At 38.0% G+C, this 14,163-nt stretch overlaps 1 protein-coding gene and 1 long non-coding RNA gene across 2 annotated transcripts; both read left to right on the top strand.

Moving 5' to 3' along the window:
* Window positions 1-2,197: 2,197 nt before the first annotated feature.
* LOC114143345 (uncharacterized) lies at window positions 2,198-6,028 on the top strand. The gene is made up of 2 exons (XR_003595225.1): window positions 2,198-2,339; window positions 5,720-6,028. It is a non-coding gene; the product is annotated as an uncharacterized LOC114143345 (long non-coding RNA).
* Window positions 6,029-6,067: 39 nt separating this feature from the next.
* On the top strand, window positions 6,068-13,699 carry LOC114143344 (adhesion G-protein coupled receptor G2-like). Its single transcript, XM_028015275.1, has 12 exons — window positions 6,068-6,130; window positions 6,224-6,368; window positions 7,651-7,764; window positions 9,477-9,602; window positions 9,736-9,781; window positions 9,891-9,982; window positions 10,843-10,958; window positions 11,224-11,492; window positions 11,566-11,662; window positions 11,856-11,985; window positions 12,983-13,139; window positions 13,355-13,699. The coding sequence occupies exons 2-12, from the start codon at window positions 6,300-6,302 to the stop codon at window positions 13,447-13,449; spliced, it is 1,311 nt and encodes a 436-aa protein (XP_027871076.1). The 5' UTR covers window positions 6,068-6,130; window positions 6,224-6,299; the 3' UTR covers window positions 13,450-13,699.
* Window positions 13,700-14,163: the final 464 nt, after the last annotated feature.

The following is a 14,163-nucleotide window of genomic DNA, read 5'->3' as shown; positions in this document are numbered from 1 at the left end:
ACTTTTAGGGGTATTTTTACTACGCTGCACTTTTTACTTTTACTCAAGTCATTTTATTTTGAAGTATCTTTACTCTTTCTAGAGTGAAATGTCTGGATTCCCTACCCAGAGTGAGTAACTTCACTGATTGAAGAACAAACATGTTTTAACCTCAAATTCACCAGACACAACCCTGCGGTTTCTGTTAGTTTTTTTGTTTTCCTTTTTTAAATTGATTTGGAAAAATATATATTTTGCCTGATTTTGTTATTTTGTGATTATATTATTGATATGAATTATTTCCATTTTGGTCTTTATAATACCCAAATTTCCACATAACTTTATATTTTGGTCTGTCTGATGATGTAATTTTTATATACTGAATGGTTAATTTTTCTTTATCAATTAATACGTTTTCACTCGAGTAATTTGAACGGCTACCTTTACCTTCTACTAGGGTTAAAATATGTTGAAGTAGTTGCTACTCTTACTTGAATAAAGTATTTGGGCACTCTGCCACCTCTGCACTTGATCAACCGGAACTACATGGAAATATGTTAGCAGTTAAATACATCAGGAGTTACTAAACTAGCCCTGGCCTACACCTCCAGTCCTTTTTGTAAAGATTTTGTTGCCCTCGTGGCCGTTAGTCTTTAGCAGCTGGGTGGGAAGAAGAGCAGGAATCACAGCTAGGAAAGCTGCATATCCTGCTCCTGCTCCACCACTGACTCATTTCAAGCCTCTTTTTTAAAAGCTTTAGTGTGAAGAGGAACATAAAACATGCTAAATATCAAGATTAACATAACAAAGAAGAGGAAGCAGAGAAAGCAAAGCGGTAGGGAGGATTAGGTTACTGAAATAGAGTTTTTGCTGAAGCTGTTTAGAATTGAGAAAATAAAAAGTTTTACATACAAAACGAATCCAGTGAAGTTCACAGGGTAAGCCGAACACAAACACACTTTTCCAGCAAAGATTAAAATTGGGTGAAATATCTATTTTTGTATAAATACAATAAACTTCGTCTACAACATGGAGACATAAACTCTTCATTTCCAAAGGAGAAAAGAGACTCTGGGAGAAACGGACCTGTCATTCAGAGACTCTGAACAGCAACAGGATGTGAATCAGGAACATGTCTGCCACAGACCACACAGTGACTCTGAACAGCAACGTGCTGTAAATCATAAACTACGTTAAACATTGTGATTTTCTGTTCTCTGCCTTGGCCCTCATGGTTGCTTGTCCTTCCAAAGAAAGAAAAACGATTGTTTTGTATGTTTATACACTGCAAAAAAGTAAACGTGCCACTTCTTGTGGTTCTCTGATAACAATAGACTTTGACTGTCTGAAGGAATTGGTCAGTGTGTGTAAAATGTTGAGATTAATTTCTTCTACTTTATTTATTTAAGACCTTAGTATTTAAGACTAGGGTGAACAAGTTGTCTCTGGAAGACAGATGGTCCATATTGTCCAGTTCTTCTTCCAAGAGACTGAAAAAAAAAAAAAACACGTTCTGCTCATTTTATGGGGGATACTTTTTATCTAACCTGAAAAGCAGTTCATTATTAAACTGCTTTAATAATAATTAAGCTGCTTTTCAGTTTAATATTAGCTGCTCTTGACATTCAAAACAGTATTGCAGTTTGTAACAACAGCACAAATGTGCACAAAAGAACTGCAGCAACCAGAACGTTCGGAGTTTGTTTTTACATTTTCAAATCTGTCATTTGTCCTGGCCTCTGTCGTCTCTGTCCAATGGGAGCAATGGTTGTCACCACTATGGCTTTGTTTATGAATTGTAGTCCGCTTGCAAAGAAGCAAAACTTGAATGCAAACCGCACCACGCAAAAAACAACACAGTCCGCTATTGGTTCAGACCAAACAAACGGACCAGAAGACCTTCCTGAATTAGCCGTTGCCAGCGCTCCTTAGTTCCACAGAAGAATCTCAGATCTTAGCAGCATCAGAGTTTCATGTGATGCTTCGTTCCATAAAGTCTGCAGCCTCATGGCTCCATCTAATATTTAAATCAGAGCTGCAGTCATGCCTCACATAGGTTTATTTGTTCTGGCCCAAAAATTTGAAAGACAGCTTCCCAGGAAGGTAATTTGCCTTCAATAAAAAAAAAAAAAATTTGTTTCTAATTTGTTATGAATGCGTGTCAGTAGATTTCATGGCGGATGAGCAGAGAACACAAGCATCTGTTTGTCTGCTTCCTCTTTCTCCTAAAGGAAGAATAAAATCCATGTCATTTAACTTCCTTCAGAACTACCGCGTTTCACCTGCCGTTGGTGTCGTTACATCAGATTTGCTCTGGATTCTTTTCACGAAACACGCCAAGGACTCCACAACATCCAGAGGTAGGCTACTATTAGATTTTTCTCCAAATTTCTTGGTATACGCCAGTAACAGAACTAAACAAATAGTTAATCCGCTTTTACTGGTACAATAAATACACTCAACATTATGCTTCAGAGATTGTTGGACCAGAAATGCAGACCAGTCGAGGCAGGAAGTTGGTGATAAAAAAGTTTAGTAACAAAAAAGATAAGAGCTAGCTAACAATCATTTGAGAAAAAAACCCCAGGAACCATGAATAATGACAAAATCCATGAAGTAATGAGTGAAGGAGAGGTGGTTAACTACTGGGAGCTTGAACACTACACCATGGGTTGGTACTAGTTAGGAAACAGGGTGCAGCTGTGAGGAGAGTCCAGAGAACAGGGGGAGAAAGAGAGAGATGGCACAGAGGTGAAGGGAAGAACTGAAATCTAAATGGAATAAAGAACAACTAAGAATAGACTCGTCCAAAGTATCCTGGTTAAAAACCAGCCAACTATTCTACACCTTGCTTCATTCAGAGAGTCTGGAGAAATGATTACTTGCTGCAGGCGTGGGCTTTGTTGAAGTTTGAACTGATTAGATCATAGTGGGTAGAGCAGGTGCCATACGGAGGCTTTAGTCCTCAGTGGTCCTGGGATCAATTCCTGAGTTTGGTACCTTTACCACATACTGTATCTCCAACAACTAGTCGATTATTCTTTGCCCTGCAAAGACCTTTTACATGCCTAGTCGACCAGTCGCAATCAAGAAAAATGGTTGCACATCAGCTTAAAGTTTTGACATTAAAAGTTTGAAATGATGATCTTGGAATGTGGAGTTGTTTAGAAATTGCTCCAAAATTTACACAAATTGTGTAAATCTCCATCTCTCTTGCACACTGAGTTTTCTGCGCTGGACTTTCCTCTTATTTTTGTAATAATTAATCTGGTGTCTGCCATCAATCAAGCAATTTGTTGTGCTGTCAAAGAAAAGTTATTAAGCTAGTTATGCCACTTTACCATTCCTTAAAACTGCTTATTAATTAGAAGGTACACATACACCAGACATGAGTCTAGGAATTCCAGCTTGTTTTCAAGACCAGATTATCCAGTTTGGAAACTGGACCAAAATTTTGAGACCACACCGCCACACCAACACAAGCTCAGCCAAAGTCACACTTCTTTCAGACCAAAACTGCACAAGCTGCTCAAATGAAGTTGGTCTGTCAGCAAAACCTCCTCCAGCTAGTTTTGCAATGTGAATGTGTTTCTTGCCGTGGTAACTCTTCAACCAGCTCCAACCAGCTCCAACCTGCTCCTCATCAACAGAGTCCAGTGCAAAACAGCCGCCACCTCCAAACATTGTCTTGCTTTCTACATACCCAGCATGTGTCAACGAGCTGGTCCCTACTTTGCTTCAATAGACTCTCATCCTCTGACAAAGGCTGTTGTCTGGAATTACCACGGACAGTAAAACAGACTAAATTTGGTTTATGTATGGCAATGATGTATTTGTCTCCATTTTGATGTTTTAAAAAGTTCTTGACATACCGTTTTTCAGGACTCCCCTTGAATTTCTGATCAATGTTTCAATGTTTCAGCTGACTTTCGAATCTTTATACCTGATTACATTCAACCTGTATGGTAAACAGAACAGAGTAAAGTGGACTCTATGGACTTTGCTGGCGATTTCAGCTTGTTCTGCAACTGTGGCAGTTTTTTTAGATTCCAAAAGCTAATTTGAGGTGCCGTCCTGTTCATCACATGCCTACATATTTGCATTCCTATGTGTTACCAGGAACTCCTCTTTGTTTTCACTTTAACCTGAAGCTTCCTCTGGAACTAGATACTTCCCCTGGTGTTTTTATGTTGGTACCATCATCAGATATTTACTGTTTAAGGCAGTACTTCTCAAAAAGTGGGGCAAAATGTCAGGGCGTGGCGAGAGAAGCAGGACTTTATAACTGTCTTTATTCACTCCGGTCACTAGGTGGCAGGATTGTTCAAACTAATCAACAGGCTGCCTGGTCAAGCCAGTGGAAGTAGCTACACAGCCGCGTTGTAAACGGAGCGAAGGATACAAGCGCGGATGTTTTGAAAACATTTTTGACCAGTAGGGGGGACATGACGGAAAATAATTGAGAAACACTGGTTTAAGGACATTTGTTGCTCAAAGGGCTCCATGTACACACGATAAATTCATAAGGACAATTTAAGACAACCTTTAACAAGGTAAGTGTTTCTCTAAATTAAGGGTTTCAGACTCATTTTCATTTTGGGCCGTATCACAAACCTGAATGTTCTTAAAGGGCCGGTTGTGCCAGAATATATTGATAAAACCAATACATTGTTAAAATATCAATAAATACTGTAGTTGTTTGTCCATGATTTTGTGATTGTTTTAGTGGGTTTTTTTTTTTTTTTCAATCAATATTGCAGATTTTGTGGTGCCAATTTAGAAATTAAGAAGGAGTTAGGAATAGAGAACTTTTATGATATTTGCCCTATTGTATGATGCTAAATGGGACTTTTTATTACTTGTATTAATTACAGACTATAACTTGACATCAAGTGAGGTTGCAGTCACTTAACCTCAATGTTTTTGACCCATTTTGAGAATTTTTGCCAGTAAAATAAAAAATAAAAAATGGATATTTGTGGATTTTGTATGAATTTCACAGACTTCTGAAAACCTGAAAGAACTTGGAGTTTGGAGTCTAAAGAAGCACACAAAAAGCTACGGCGGGTCAGATTTGACACCCGGGCCTTGAGTTTGACACATAAGCCTAAATAATTGGTGAAATCTGTCTTTGTTCAATGTGATTTTACTTTCAAATATAAATTAAGTATCTCACTGAACATTTCTTCCTCGGTTTTGCCTGATGGATTTAGTCAGTTTGTTTGAAAGCTTTGTTATTGCATTTTAGGCAATAAATATTTATTTTCTTCTGCAAAAGAAGGAATTGAAGGGTTTTTTTTGTTTTTTTTTGCATTTTAATATGTTTCAAATATTGATATACTGTAGGTTTAATGGGCTATATGACAAATATGCACCATGGTCCATTTTTTTAGTCAATTAATCATCAGAATAATCAATTACTAATATAGTTGCAATGCTAGTTAATAGAGGAGGTCCTATTGATTGTTGTTTCTACACTGTCCTATCATCCAATATAAAAGCCGTTACCTCCTTGTCTGATGATGGTTTGGATGTGTCCGATATATTATATTTTCTCTGCTGCTGGCTTCTACATGTCTCTCAATTATTGGCTTGTTTTTAATGTCAAATAAAGACATCTACAGTAACTGACTTCTACAATGTTTGGAAAGCTTTTGTCTAATATGTAATAGAAGTGGGAGGTTGTGGGATGTGGACATTTCTGAAATCCAGCTTTTCACTTTTTATCTTCACTTTACAGGATGAAGTTCTGGCTCTCTTGGTGGGGAATATTTTGTTTCACGTTCCATTATACTGCAAGTGCTGAAAAATGTGCTAAAGATTACTGTGACGAAAATGCATGTAACACGACTGCTTCAGGAAAGTTGCATTATGTTGCTTAAATAAATTTGAATATGTTTTATCCAAAAAAGTAATATGTGATCATTTACTCTGCAGAATTTAGCAGGAATAAATGCTGCTTGGAATATGTAAGTAAATGTCTGGGGAATGGAAAAAAAAATGAAAATGGAAAAAAAAATGAAAATGGAAAAAAAAATGAAAATGGAAATGGAAAAGAAAATGGAAATGGAAAAGAAAATGAAAATGGAAATGGAAAAGAAAATGGAAATGGAAAAGAAAATGAAAATGGAAATGGATGCAACAAATTCCAGTAAGCTCTGTGTTCCATATCAGATCATTCAAATGTTCTTGTCTACTCTATCAGTAATGCTGTAAGATAAATATTCTTTTTTTCCCCTCAAAGCGCAATTAAGACCTTGGAGAAAATTTTTCTGGAAATAGAAGTAAACCAAACATCGTGCATCACTGCAGGCCATTCTATGGCCGTCCTATATAGACCATCCAGATCTGATGACAACGACTTAAACATTTACCTCAGTGACACTGAGGTAAGGCAAATTTATATTTCAAATCATAAAACATGCTTTAAACACACAATATCTTTCAAACACACAAGCCCTAGAGTGAAATTTGTAACATGTTTACCAGTTCTGCTTGTTCTGTATCTGCGACAGTTTTTGCCCAAATGTGTCAATCAGGTCAATAGATGGTTTGTTTTAAAACACAAAAGCTTCTACACACGAGTTTTTCCAAAAGGACCTAAAGTTTTAGCACATTAGAGGGTTTCAGTGAATGAATACACACGTTCAGGCATTTTTAATGGAGAAGCTCCAGGTTCTACAAGACCAAGACCTCTTGAATTTGGATTTGAGATCCTTATTAGCCCAGACAGTGGGAGTCCAGAGAACTTAGGGAAGACCTCAGCAACATAGTTGTATATTATGCTGATTTAACAATTATTAAATAGATTATGCTGATTTAATAAATGTTGTTGATTTGACAATTGTTATTATTTCTAACCCTGGAAAGGTCTGGAACATGACTAAGACTAACTATTTACAGAAAACTGGTAGAAATATTCAAGAATAACTCAAACACAACTGAAGCTCCAAACTGTCATGAACAAAAAGCTGTTGGAACACCAGTATCATGTTCCTTCCACAGTGAAACCAGTTTAAATGAAACCATTCAAATGCCAAGCTGCCCACATGGACAGGAAAAATGGCTCATGAAGAACTTTTTTTATGTGTGTGTAGATTTTGGACCAAAAATGTTTGGAAATGATATGATGAGGCAATTTAAAGCTACAAACTTTAAATTGTAATGTTTGAGTCTGGATATCAAACATCTGGCTCAAACATCCAGATCTGTCAAATCTGGATGTTTGAGCAGCAGAAAAGTTTTTTGTGTGTGTGTGTGTGTGTGTGTGTGTGTGTGTGAGTTTCACTGTCACTTCTGCTCTTACTTTAGAAAAACAATAAATGCAAAATTACAAAAGAAAGAATTCCTCCGAATTCTTCATCTAATTTTAGTCAGTAGGAATTATGTTAGAACTTGAACACAATTGTGCATTTAACACCTATTTTAGCACCTTTGTCCAGAGGAGTGGACACGTCGCAGTAGATCAGTATTAGAAGCTTGTTTATTGCGACAGACAGCAGAGAGTGAAGATGCAACCTGACAGGGTTGAATTAATCAGCCACTGTGTAAAATGAGGATATTGTGTTGTGGATTTTTTTTTTAAAATTACATAATTGCAAATAATAATTTTAGTCATTAAAGTTCATTATGATGTCATTGTAACTATTTCCATGTTCTGCATCGGTTCAGGGTTCTGTAGATGAGGATCTGCCCGGCCGGAAATTGCGAGCTTACCTGCCTAAAGAGCTGAAACTTGGATCGGATCATACAGTCGCATTCTGGTCGGTTCAGCTTCCAGTTGAGGTCAGAGACATTCCACCTCTCATAGCAGTTCCCCAAGACCAACTAAACACAACAGCAACAGCTGTTGTGGGTAATGAAAGGTTTTGCATGGAAGATCTTATGAACATGCTCTCTGTAGTTGGTATAGTTATAGACCTAAACATTTCAGTTTTACAACGATTTTTACACTTTGAATACTTAAAAGAATATATTTTGAAATTTGATCAACAAATGTTTTATTAATCTGTGTAAAAAATGTAATCTCCTCTGGCTCCTCCCAGCGGTCCTTCAGCCATGTGCAGAAATGTCAGAAACAACCAATCAGAGCCAGGAGGGTCAGTAACACTTTGTTGAAGGGGTGTGCATAAAATACTGTGACATATGACATAACACCTGTCAAAATGACACTTTTAATGCACTTTTCATAGAACTTTGAGTTGAAAGGATCATAATTGACCGAATGACACTTCATGACGACAGTTGTAAACATTCACAAAGACTCCTTCATGTTCATGACAGATATTAAACAGATATTATGATATTATGTCTATAACATTATGTCATGTCTATAACAGTGTCATGACAGTCGGATGCACATCCCTTCCATTAAAGTGTCACCAGAGGACATTGGCGCTGCAGAAAGAGTGGAGAAAAAAAACTTCTGAAGTCAGTGTGAAGTTTTCACAGTTAGTGATGATGAAATGGTGGAACAGGCTCATCAGTATGTCGGATCACAGATTAACAAAACACATTACCTGTTGGGACTTGTCTTATAGATATATTTGAGGAGGCTGATTTTCTGTATCTCTATAGAAATAAGTTGAGATGTAATATTGAACAAATTAAATTATTTTATTTTAAAGCTCATAAGTATGAATGGGCTAGCGACATTTTACATAAACCACTTGTAAACTTATATTTTAATAAAGGAAGTTTATGGCCCAGAGCTTTATGTTATATGGAACTTACAAAATACCAAAACCAGATTAGTTTTGGTACTTTGGCTCTAGCATTGGAAAACAGATGATTTGGTTCAGTTCCAGAACAGAATCCAAAATGTTTTCTGTGGGATTTAAATGAAATTGAAAATGAAATGCACTTTTTGTTTGCTTGTTCTTTGTATATGACTCTCAGAAACAAACTGTTTGATAAAGTAATTTTGTTTGTATGGGTGATAAACCACAGTATTTATTTCAGAACTATGTGCTTCAGTTAGCTCAATATGTTTCAAACGCTTGGCAAAAGAGGAAGAGGACGCTTTATGTGCGAAAGGCTTGATATTGTCTCTCTCTGCGTCTTTGAAAATGTTTGTGTGTCCACAAACAAAATAAAATGGAGTAAACTATAAAAAACTGTCATAACTAACTCATGTAGTAGTAATAGTTGATACCGAGCAATGTAAAAAGAACTACCGCTTGTGCTGTTAGTGTATTGGTAGCAGCTTAAAAATAGAGATTAAGGGGGCGTGCCGTGGTGGCGTAGTGGTTAGCGCGACCCGTATTTGGAGGCCTTCAGTCCTCGACGCGGCCGTCGCGGGTTCGACTCCCGGACCCGACCACATTTACCGCATGTCTTCCCCCCTCTCCTTCCCTGTTTCCTGTCAGCCCACTGTCATATAAGGGACACTAGAGCCCACAAAAGACCCCCTGGAGGGGTAAAAAAAAAAAAAAAAAGAGATTAAGTATCAGTATCGGCCCTGGACATCCGTTAATTAAGTGTAATTTGTGTTACAGGATGTTTGGAAAGGCTTAGAGAACCTGTATGAGCACAGACTCATTGGCCTGAGTGTCCGTGGAATGGACGTTTCTGGACTTACGGAACCAGTCAAGATCACAATCAGAATCACTACAAACAAAAGTGTAACTGTGCTTTCTCTTTGACTGAATTGTAGCTATTGGAAGCTGATATAGTTACCATATAACGCTTAAACAGAAAAGATCTTGAATGTTGTGACAACAAGGGACCATCTAAAACAGACATGTTGTATTATAGGAACTCTTGAACTTCACATGTGTGTACCTAAACACCACAGGAAATGGTGAGTAGCAGCATAAAAGATTATTAATTATTTACTTAGTAACTGACTGAGGTCTTGATGAGCCGTAATCACAGACCTAACAGCTCTTTCTTTGTCTCTGATCTACCAGATACCACTCCAAGACGATGTGACAGTATGGACTATAACGGGACTCACGTCACCTGTTTCTCCAGTCATCTCACGTACTTTGGTGTGCTTCTGGTAAGAATGGGGTTTCTGTTCTAAGGATTTCTTCAGCATGATGAAAATAAAATTAGAATTTATCCTAGTTTTCTGAAGACAACCAAGATTTTATTTCTGCACTACACTTCAACAAAGGGCAGGGTATACAATTTACTGGTTCAGTGGGACATAAATCTGGGTACCATCAGTGTAAAAATGGAAAGCAATGCCAAGAATGGGACCCAGAGGAGCCAGGTAGAGTGAAAAGAGAAGAGGTCCAAGAATAGATCGTTGAGGTACTCCACACATGAGAGGTCTGGAGAAGACTCAGCAGATCCAACATGGACTGACCTGAACCACTCCAAAGCTCTCCCGTGTATTCTAGCCCAAATTTCCTGGCCAGAAAGGAAAATCTGATGGTCCACTGTATCGAAGGCAGCTGATAGGTTCAACAGAACCAAAACAACACAGTGACCACAGTCTGTTGCTAAGAATATATCATTTAAGACACTTAAGAGTGCTGACTCGGTACTGTAAGGGTTCTTAACACCAGACTGGAACATTTCATGTTTTCATCTCATGATATAAGTTACCACTGCATGAAGACAATTAGCTCTGAACACAACAAAAAATATCTACGCATATCAAAGACACAAATATTAAAATTTTAGTTCTGTGGTTTGTTTAAGCAATTTATTTTGATTGAAACATTGTGGTATTGTTACCAAGAGCAAGAACCACTTCAATCTCTTCAAATGCATTTCTTACAGTCTTTAAAGCTGTAAAAAAAAAAGGAAGATAATAAAGCAGTGGGTTAACTTTATGTTGTCAGGAAGCAGACTTATGCCTGAAAAAACAAAAATGCTGTAAATGAATGTAATAGTTTTCTTTTTCCACAGGTGTCTGCAGACCTCTCACCTAAAGACGCTGAGATCTTGTTCTACATCACCTACATCGGCTGTGGTATCTCTCTGTTTGGTCTGGTCGTCACTGTTTTGTTCTTCATCTCTAAAAGGTACAGTGTTCCTAAATGATTAGTTACATTCCTACCAGCATTCACGTCAGACACTTCATTTCCCCTTTTTGAGTTGTTGCAGATGTCATTTCATACAACCAGTTATTTGTTATTTTACTTTCCATTTACTTCAATCACAATTCAAATTCTATTTTAGTCATCGCTTCTTCTTCTTTTCATTCTCCACTTTATGTGACCACACACTATGACAAGGAAACTGATTCAGAATTTCTCACTTTCTGAGAATATGCTCTGTGTCTGACAGGAAACTCAGAGCAGACGATTCCAAGAAGATCCACATCAGCCTGGCAGTCGCTCTGATCTTCCTCAACGTTCACTTCCTCCCCAGCCAGGCGGTGGCAGCGTCGTCCTCCACTGAGCTTTGCCGTTATGTGGCTCTTCTTCTTCACTACTCCCTGCTGGCCTCTTTCACCTGGATGGCCTTGGAGGGCTTCCACCTCTACCTCCTCCTGGTCAAAGTCTTCAACGTCTATGTGAGGCGATACCTGCTGAAACTCAGCGTGGTGGGATGGGGTGAGTGGCATCAGCTGAGTCTGGAAGTTAATGTCTGCAGCCTTAAGTTAACATATCAGTTGTTGTGTTTCAGGTCTTCCAGCGGTCATTGTGTCAGTGGTGGCGATCGTCGACAAGAACTTTTATGGCCGTACCCCTGTGATGTCATCCAGACCCAATGAAACTGAAATGTAAAGTAAACGTCTGAACCTTTGCAGTAAAATCTAGTCCAGCAGGAAATTTGTTTGAAAAATTATTTGCATGTACCTTTAACTTAAGATATGCATTTTATCCATTAACATATTACTGCATTTTTTCCATCCACTTGATGTTCATATTTACAGAATTTAATTTCTTCTGTGACTGTGACTCTTTTCTGTGCAGATGCTATATAACCGATGACAGAGTGAAGCTGGGGACCACACTGGGACTGTTCAGCATTATGTTCCTCTTTAATGTGATCATGTTTGGAGTGACAATCAAATGGTTTGTGAACACCCACTTTACCAAACAGGTAATTGTTACATAGAGTAGAATTTATAAAACATATATATATTTTAAATACCAACACAAGGGAGGCTCTTATCATTACTCAACAGTTTGTCTGCAGTGTGATGTGCCAGCCTGCTGTGTTCTGATGCAGTTGCAGCAGAGGACAGTGGCTTTACTGTAGTCAATACCAGCTAATCTAAGACCAAGTCAGAACCAAGACCGGAGCGCCAAACTACATGACACAATAACATGTGAAACATGATCAATATGAGAAGCACCCTTCTCAATTTATTAACCACATTAGTTCATGTTAGCTTGTGCACCAAGCTAGGCAAACAACTAACAATTATCAGAAGCTTTTGCCATAAAATATACAGTATATACTCTATACTGTACACTGGTAGCTAACTTTATATACACTATATACAGCTCTGGAAAAAATGAAGAGACCACTGCAAAATTATCACTTTCTCTGATTTTACTTTTTATAGGCATATGTTTGAGTAAAATGAACTTTTTGTTTTGTTCTTTTGTTCTATGAATTACTGACAACATGCCTACGAAATTCCAAGCAAAAATTTTAGTATTTATTTGCAGAAAATGAGAAATGGTCAAAATAACAAAAAAAGATGCAGTGCTTTTTGATGCAGACCTCGAATAATGCAAAGAAAACATATTCATTTAGAAACAACAATACTAATGTTTGAACTCAGGAAGAGTTCAGAAATCAATATTTGGTAGAAAAACCATGAGACTTTCAATGAGGTTCAGTACAGCAGGGATGTTTTTTTTTTTTTTTCATGGGCCGTCTTGTGCCCAGTTCAATATGCCGACTATAAACTCAGCAACTTGGGATGGTCTGGTGAGCTCTACATCGAACCATTTTAGCCAGGAATAAGTAAATAGACGGACAGATGGATGGGTGGATTTATTGATTGATTGATTGATTGATTGTTACTCATCTTTTGACCTAGTATAATAAACAGCTACATTTGTTTGCTCAACGTTCGGTCAACCAGCATGGACAGAGAGAGCGCCGTGTGGCCCTGAAAGAAATCGTGACCCTGCTGGTTCTCATGGTTCTGCTGGGCCTGTCCTGGGGGCTGATCTTCTTCTCTTTGGGTCAGCTTCCTGCTCCCGGCCTCTACGCCTTCTGCATCCTGAACTCTCTGCAAGGTTGGAACTTGTTATTACAATGGCTTTACTCTGTTATGGCCAACACAAAGCAGCACATAGTGAACTTCCAATAAAATAGTCTTCAATGACTGTATGACACTCAGAGTGCATAACTTATATAGCCGAGTGAATAACATGGATTTGTAGTTGAGGCATTTTCAGAGTAAAAAGTATTTAATGCAGTAACTTTTTTTTTACTCATTTTTGTTTTGCAGGTTTCTTCATCTTCATTTACTTTATGTTGCATTTGAAGAATTCAGGAAACCAATCTGCCACTCCAAGCCCTGCAACTCAGGCTGAAAGCTCCTGACCTCCGGTGGGATCTTACTCAGAGAGACATTCACCTGCCTGATTCATTGGTCTTTTGTTTGCCTTAAGGAAATGTGTCAGAACGTCAAACAGATCTACGCATCAGACAAACTTAACACATAAATACAAAATGCAGCATTTCAATCAAAGAGTTTCTTCCATCCATCCATTTTCTTCTGCTCATTCCAAGATGGAGTGGTTGTTAGGGCCACTGAAACAGATCCTCACAACACCAAGTCCAAATTACAGACCAAACTCTGACATAGGGACCTAAAGAACATATCAAGGGGCCCGGTACTCAATAGTCATGAAGTAACGCTCTCAGGAAACCCCATGGGACACGGTAGAATACCTTCTCCAAGTTGACAAAACCCATCTGAACTTGTCTTTATGCTGTTTTTTTTTTTTGTTTGTTTGTTGTTGTTGACGCAGAGATAATGTAGGACATTTCATTAACTCTTTGAAAGGAGAGATGCATGATACCAGGTTAAAGCAAAGAATGCTAATTTCCACCTGCAGTCTCTGGTCAGGCTCATGTGATCAGTCTGATTTGACAGATTATGAAAAGCCAGTTTATGTTTTACTAAACTGTCTGAACATGTAATTATTGTCTGATATGTAATTATTCAGACCTCAGCTACAACCAAGCAAACCAAACCACAAACTAACAGACAATTCATGAAACAATTGATTTGCCTTCATCAATAATGAGTAC

Source organism: Xiphophorus couchianus, chromosome 4 (genome assembly GCF_001444195.1).
Source record: "Xiphophorus couchianus chromosome 4, X_couchianus-1.0, whole genome shotgun sequence".
NCBI classification, from domain to species: domain Eukaryota; kingdom Metazoa; phylum Chordata; class Actinopteri; order Cyprinodontiformes; family Poeciliidae; genus Xiphophorus; species Xiphophorus couchianus.
Note: the sequence above shows the minus strand (reverse complement) of the source record. Positions and strands in the feature narration are given on the sequence as shown.

Excerpts from the sequence above, each read along its gene's own strand:
- LOC114143344 (XM_028015275.1), top strand. The coding sequence starts at position 6,300 with ATGGCCGTCCTATATAGACCATCCAGATCTGATGACAACGACTTAAAC. Across the intron at positions 10,959-11,223 it reads TTGTTCTTCATCTCTAAAAG|GAAACTCAGAGCAGACGATT; the intron begins GTACAGTGTTCC and ends TGTGTCTGACAG. Across the intron at positions 13,140-13,354 it reads CATCCTGAACTCTCTGCAAG|GTTTCTTCATCTTCATTTAC; the intron begins GTTGGAACTTGT and ends TTTGTTTTGCAG.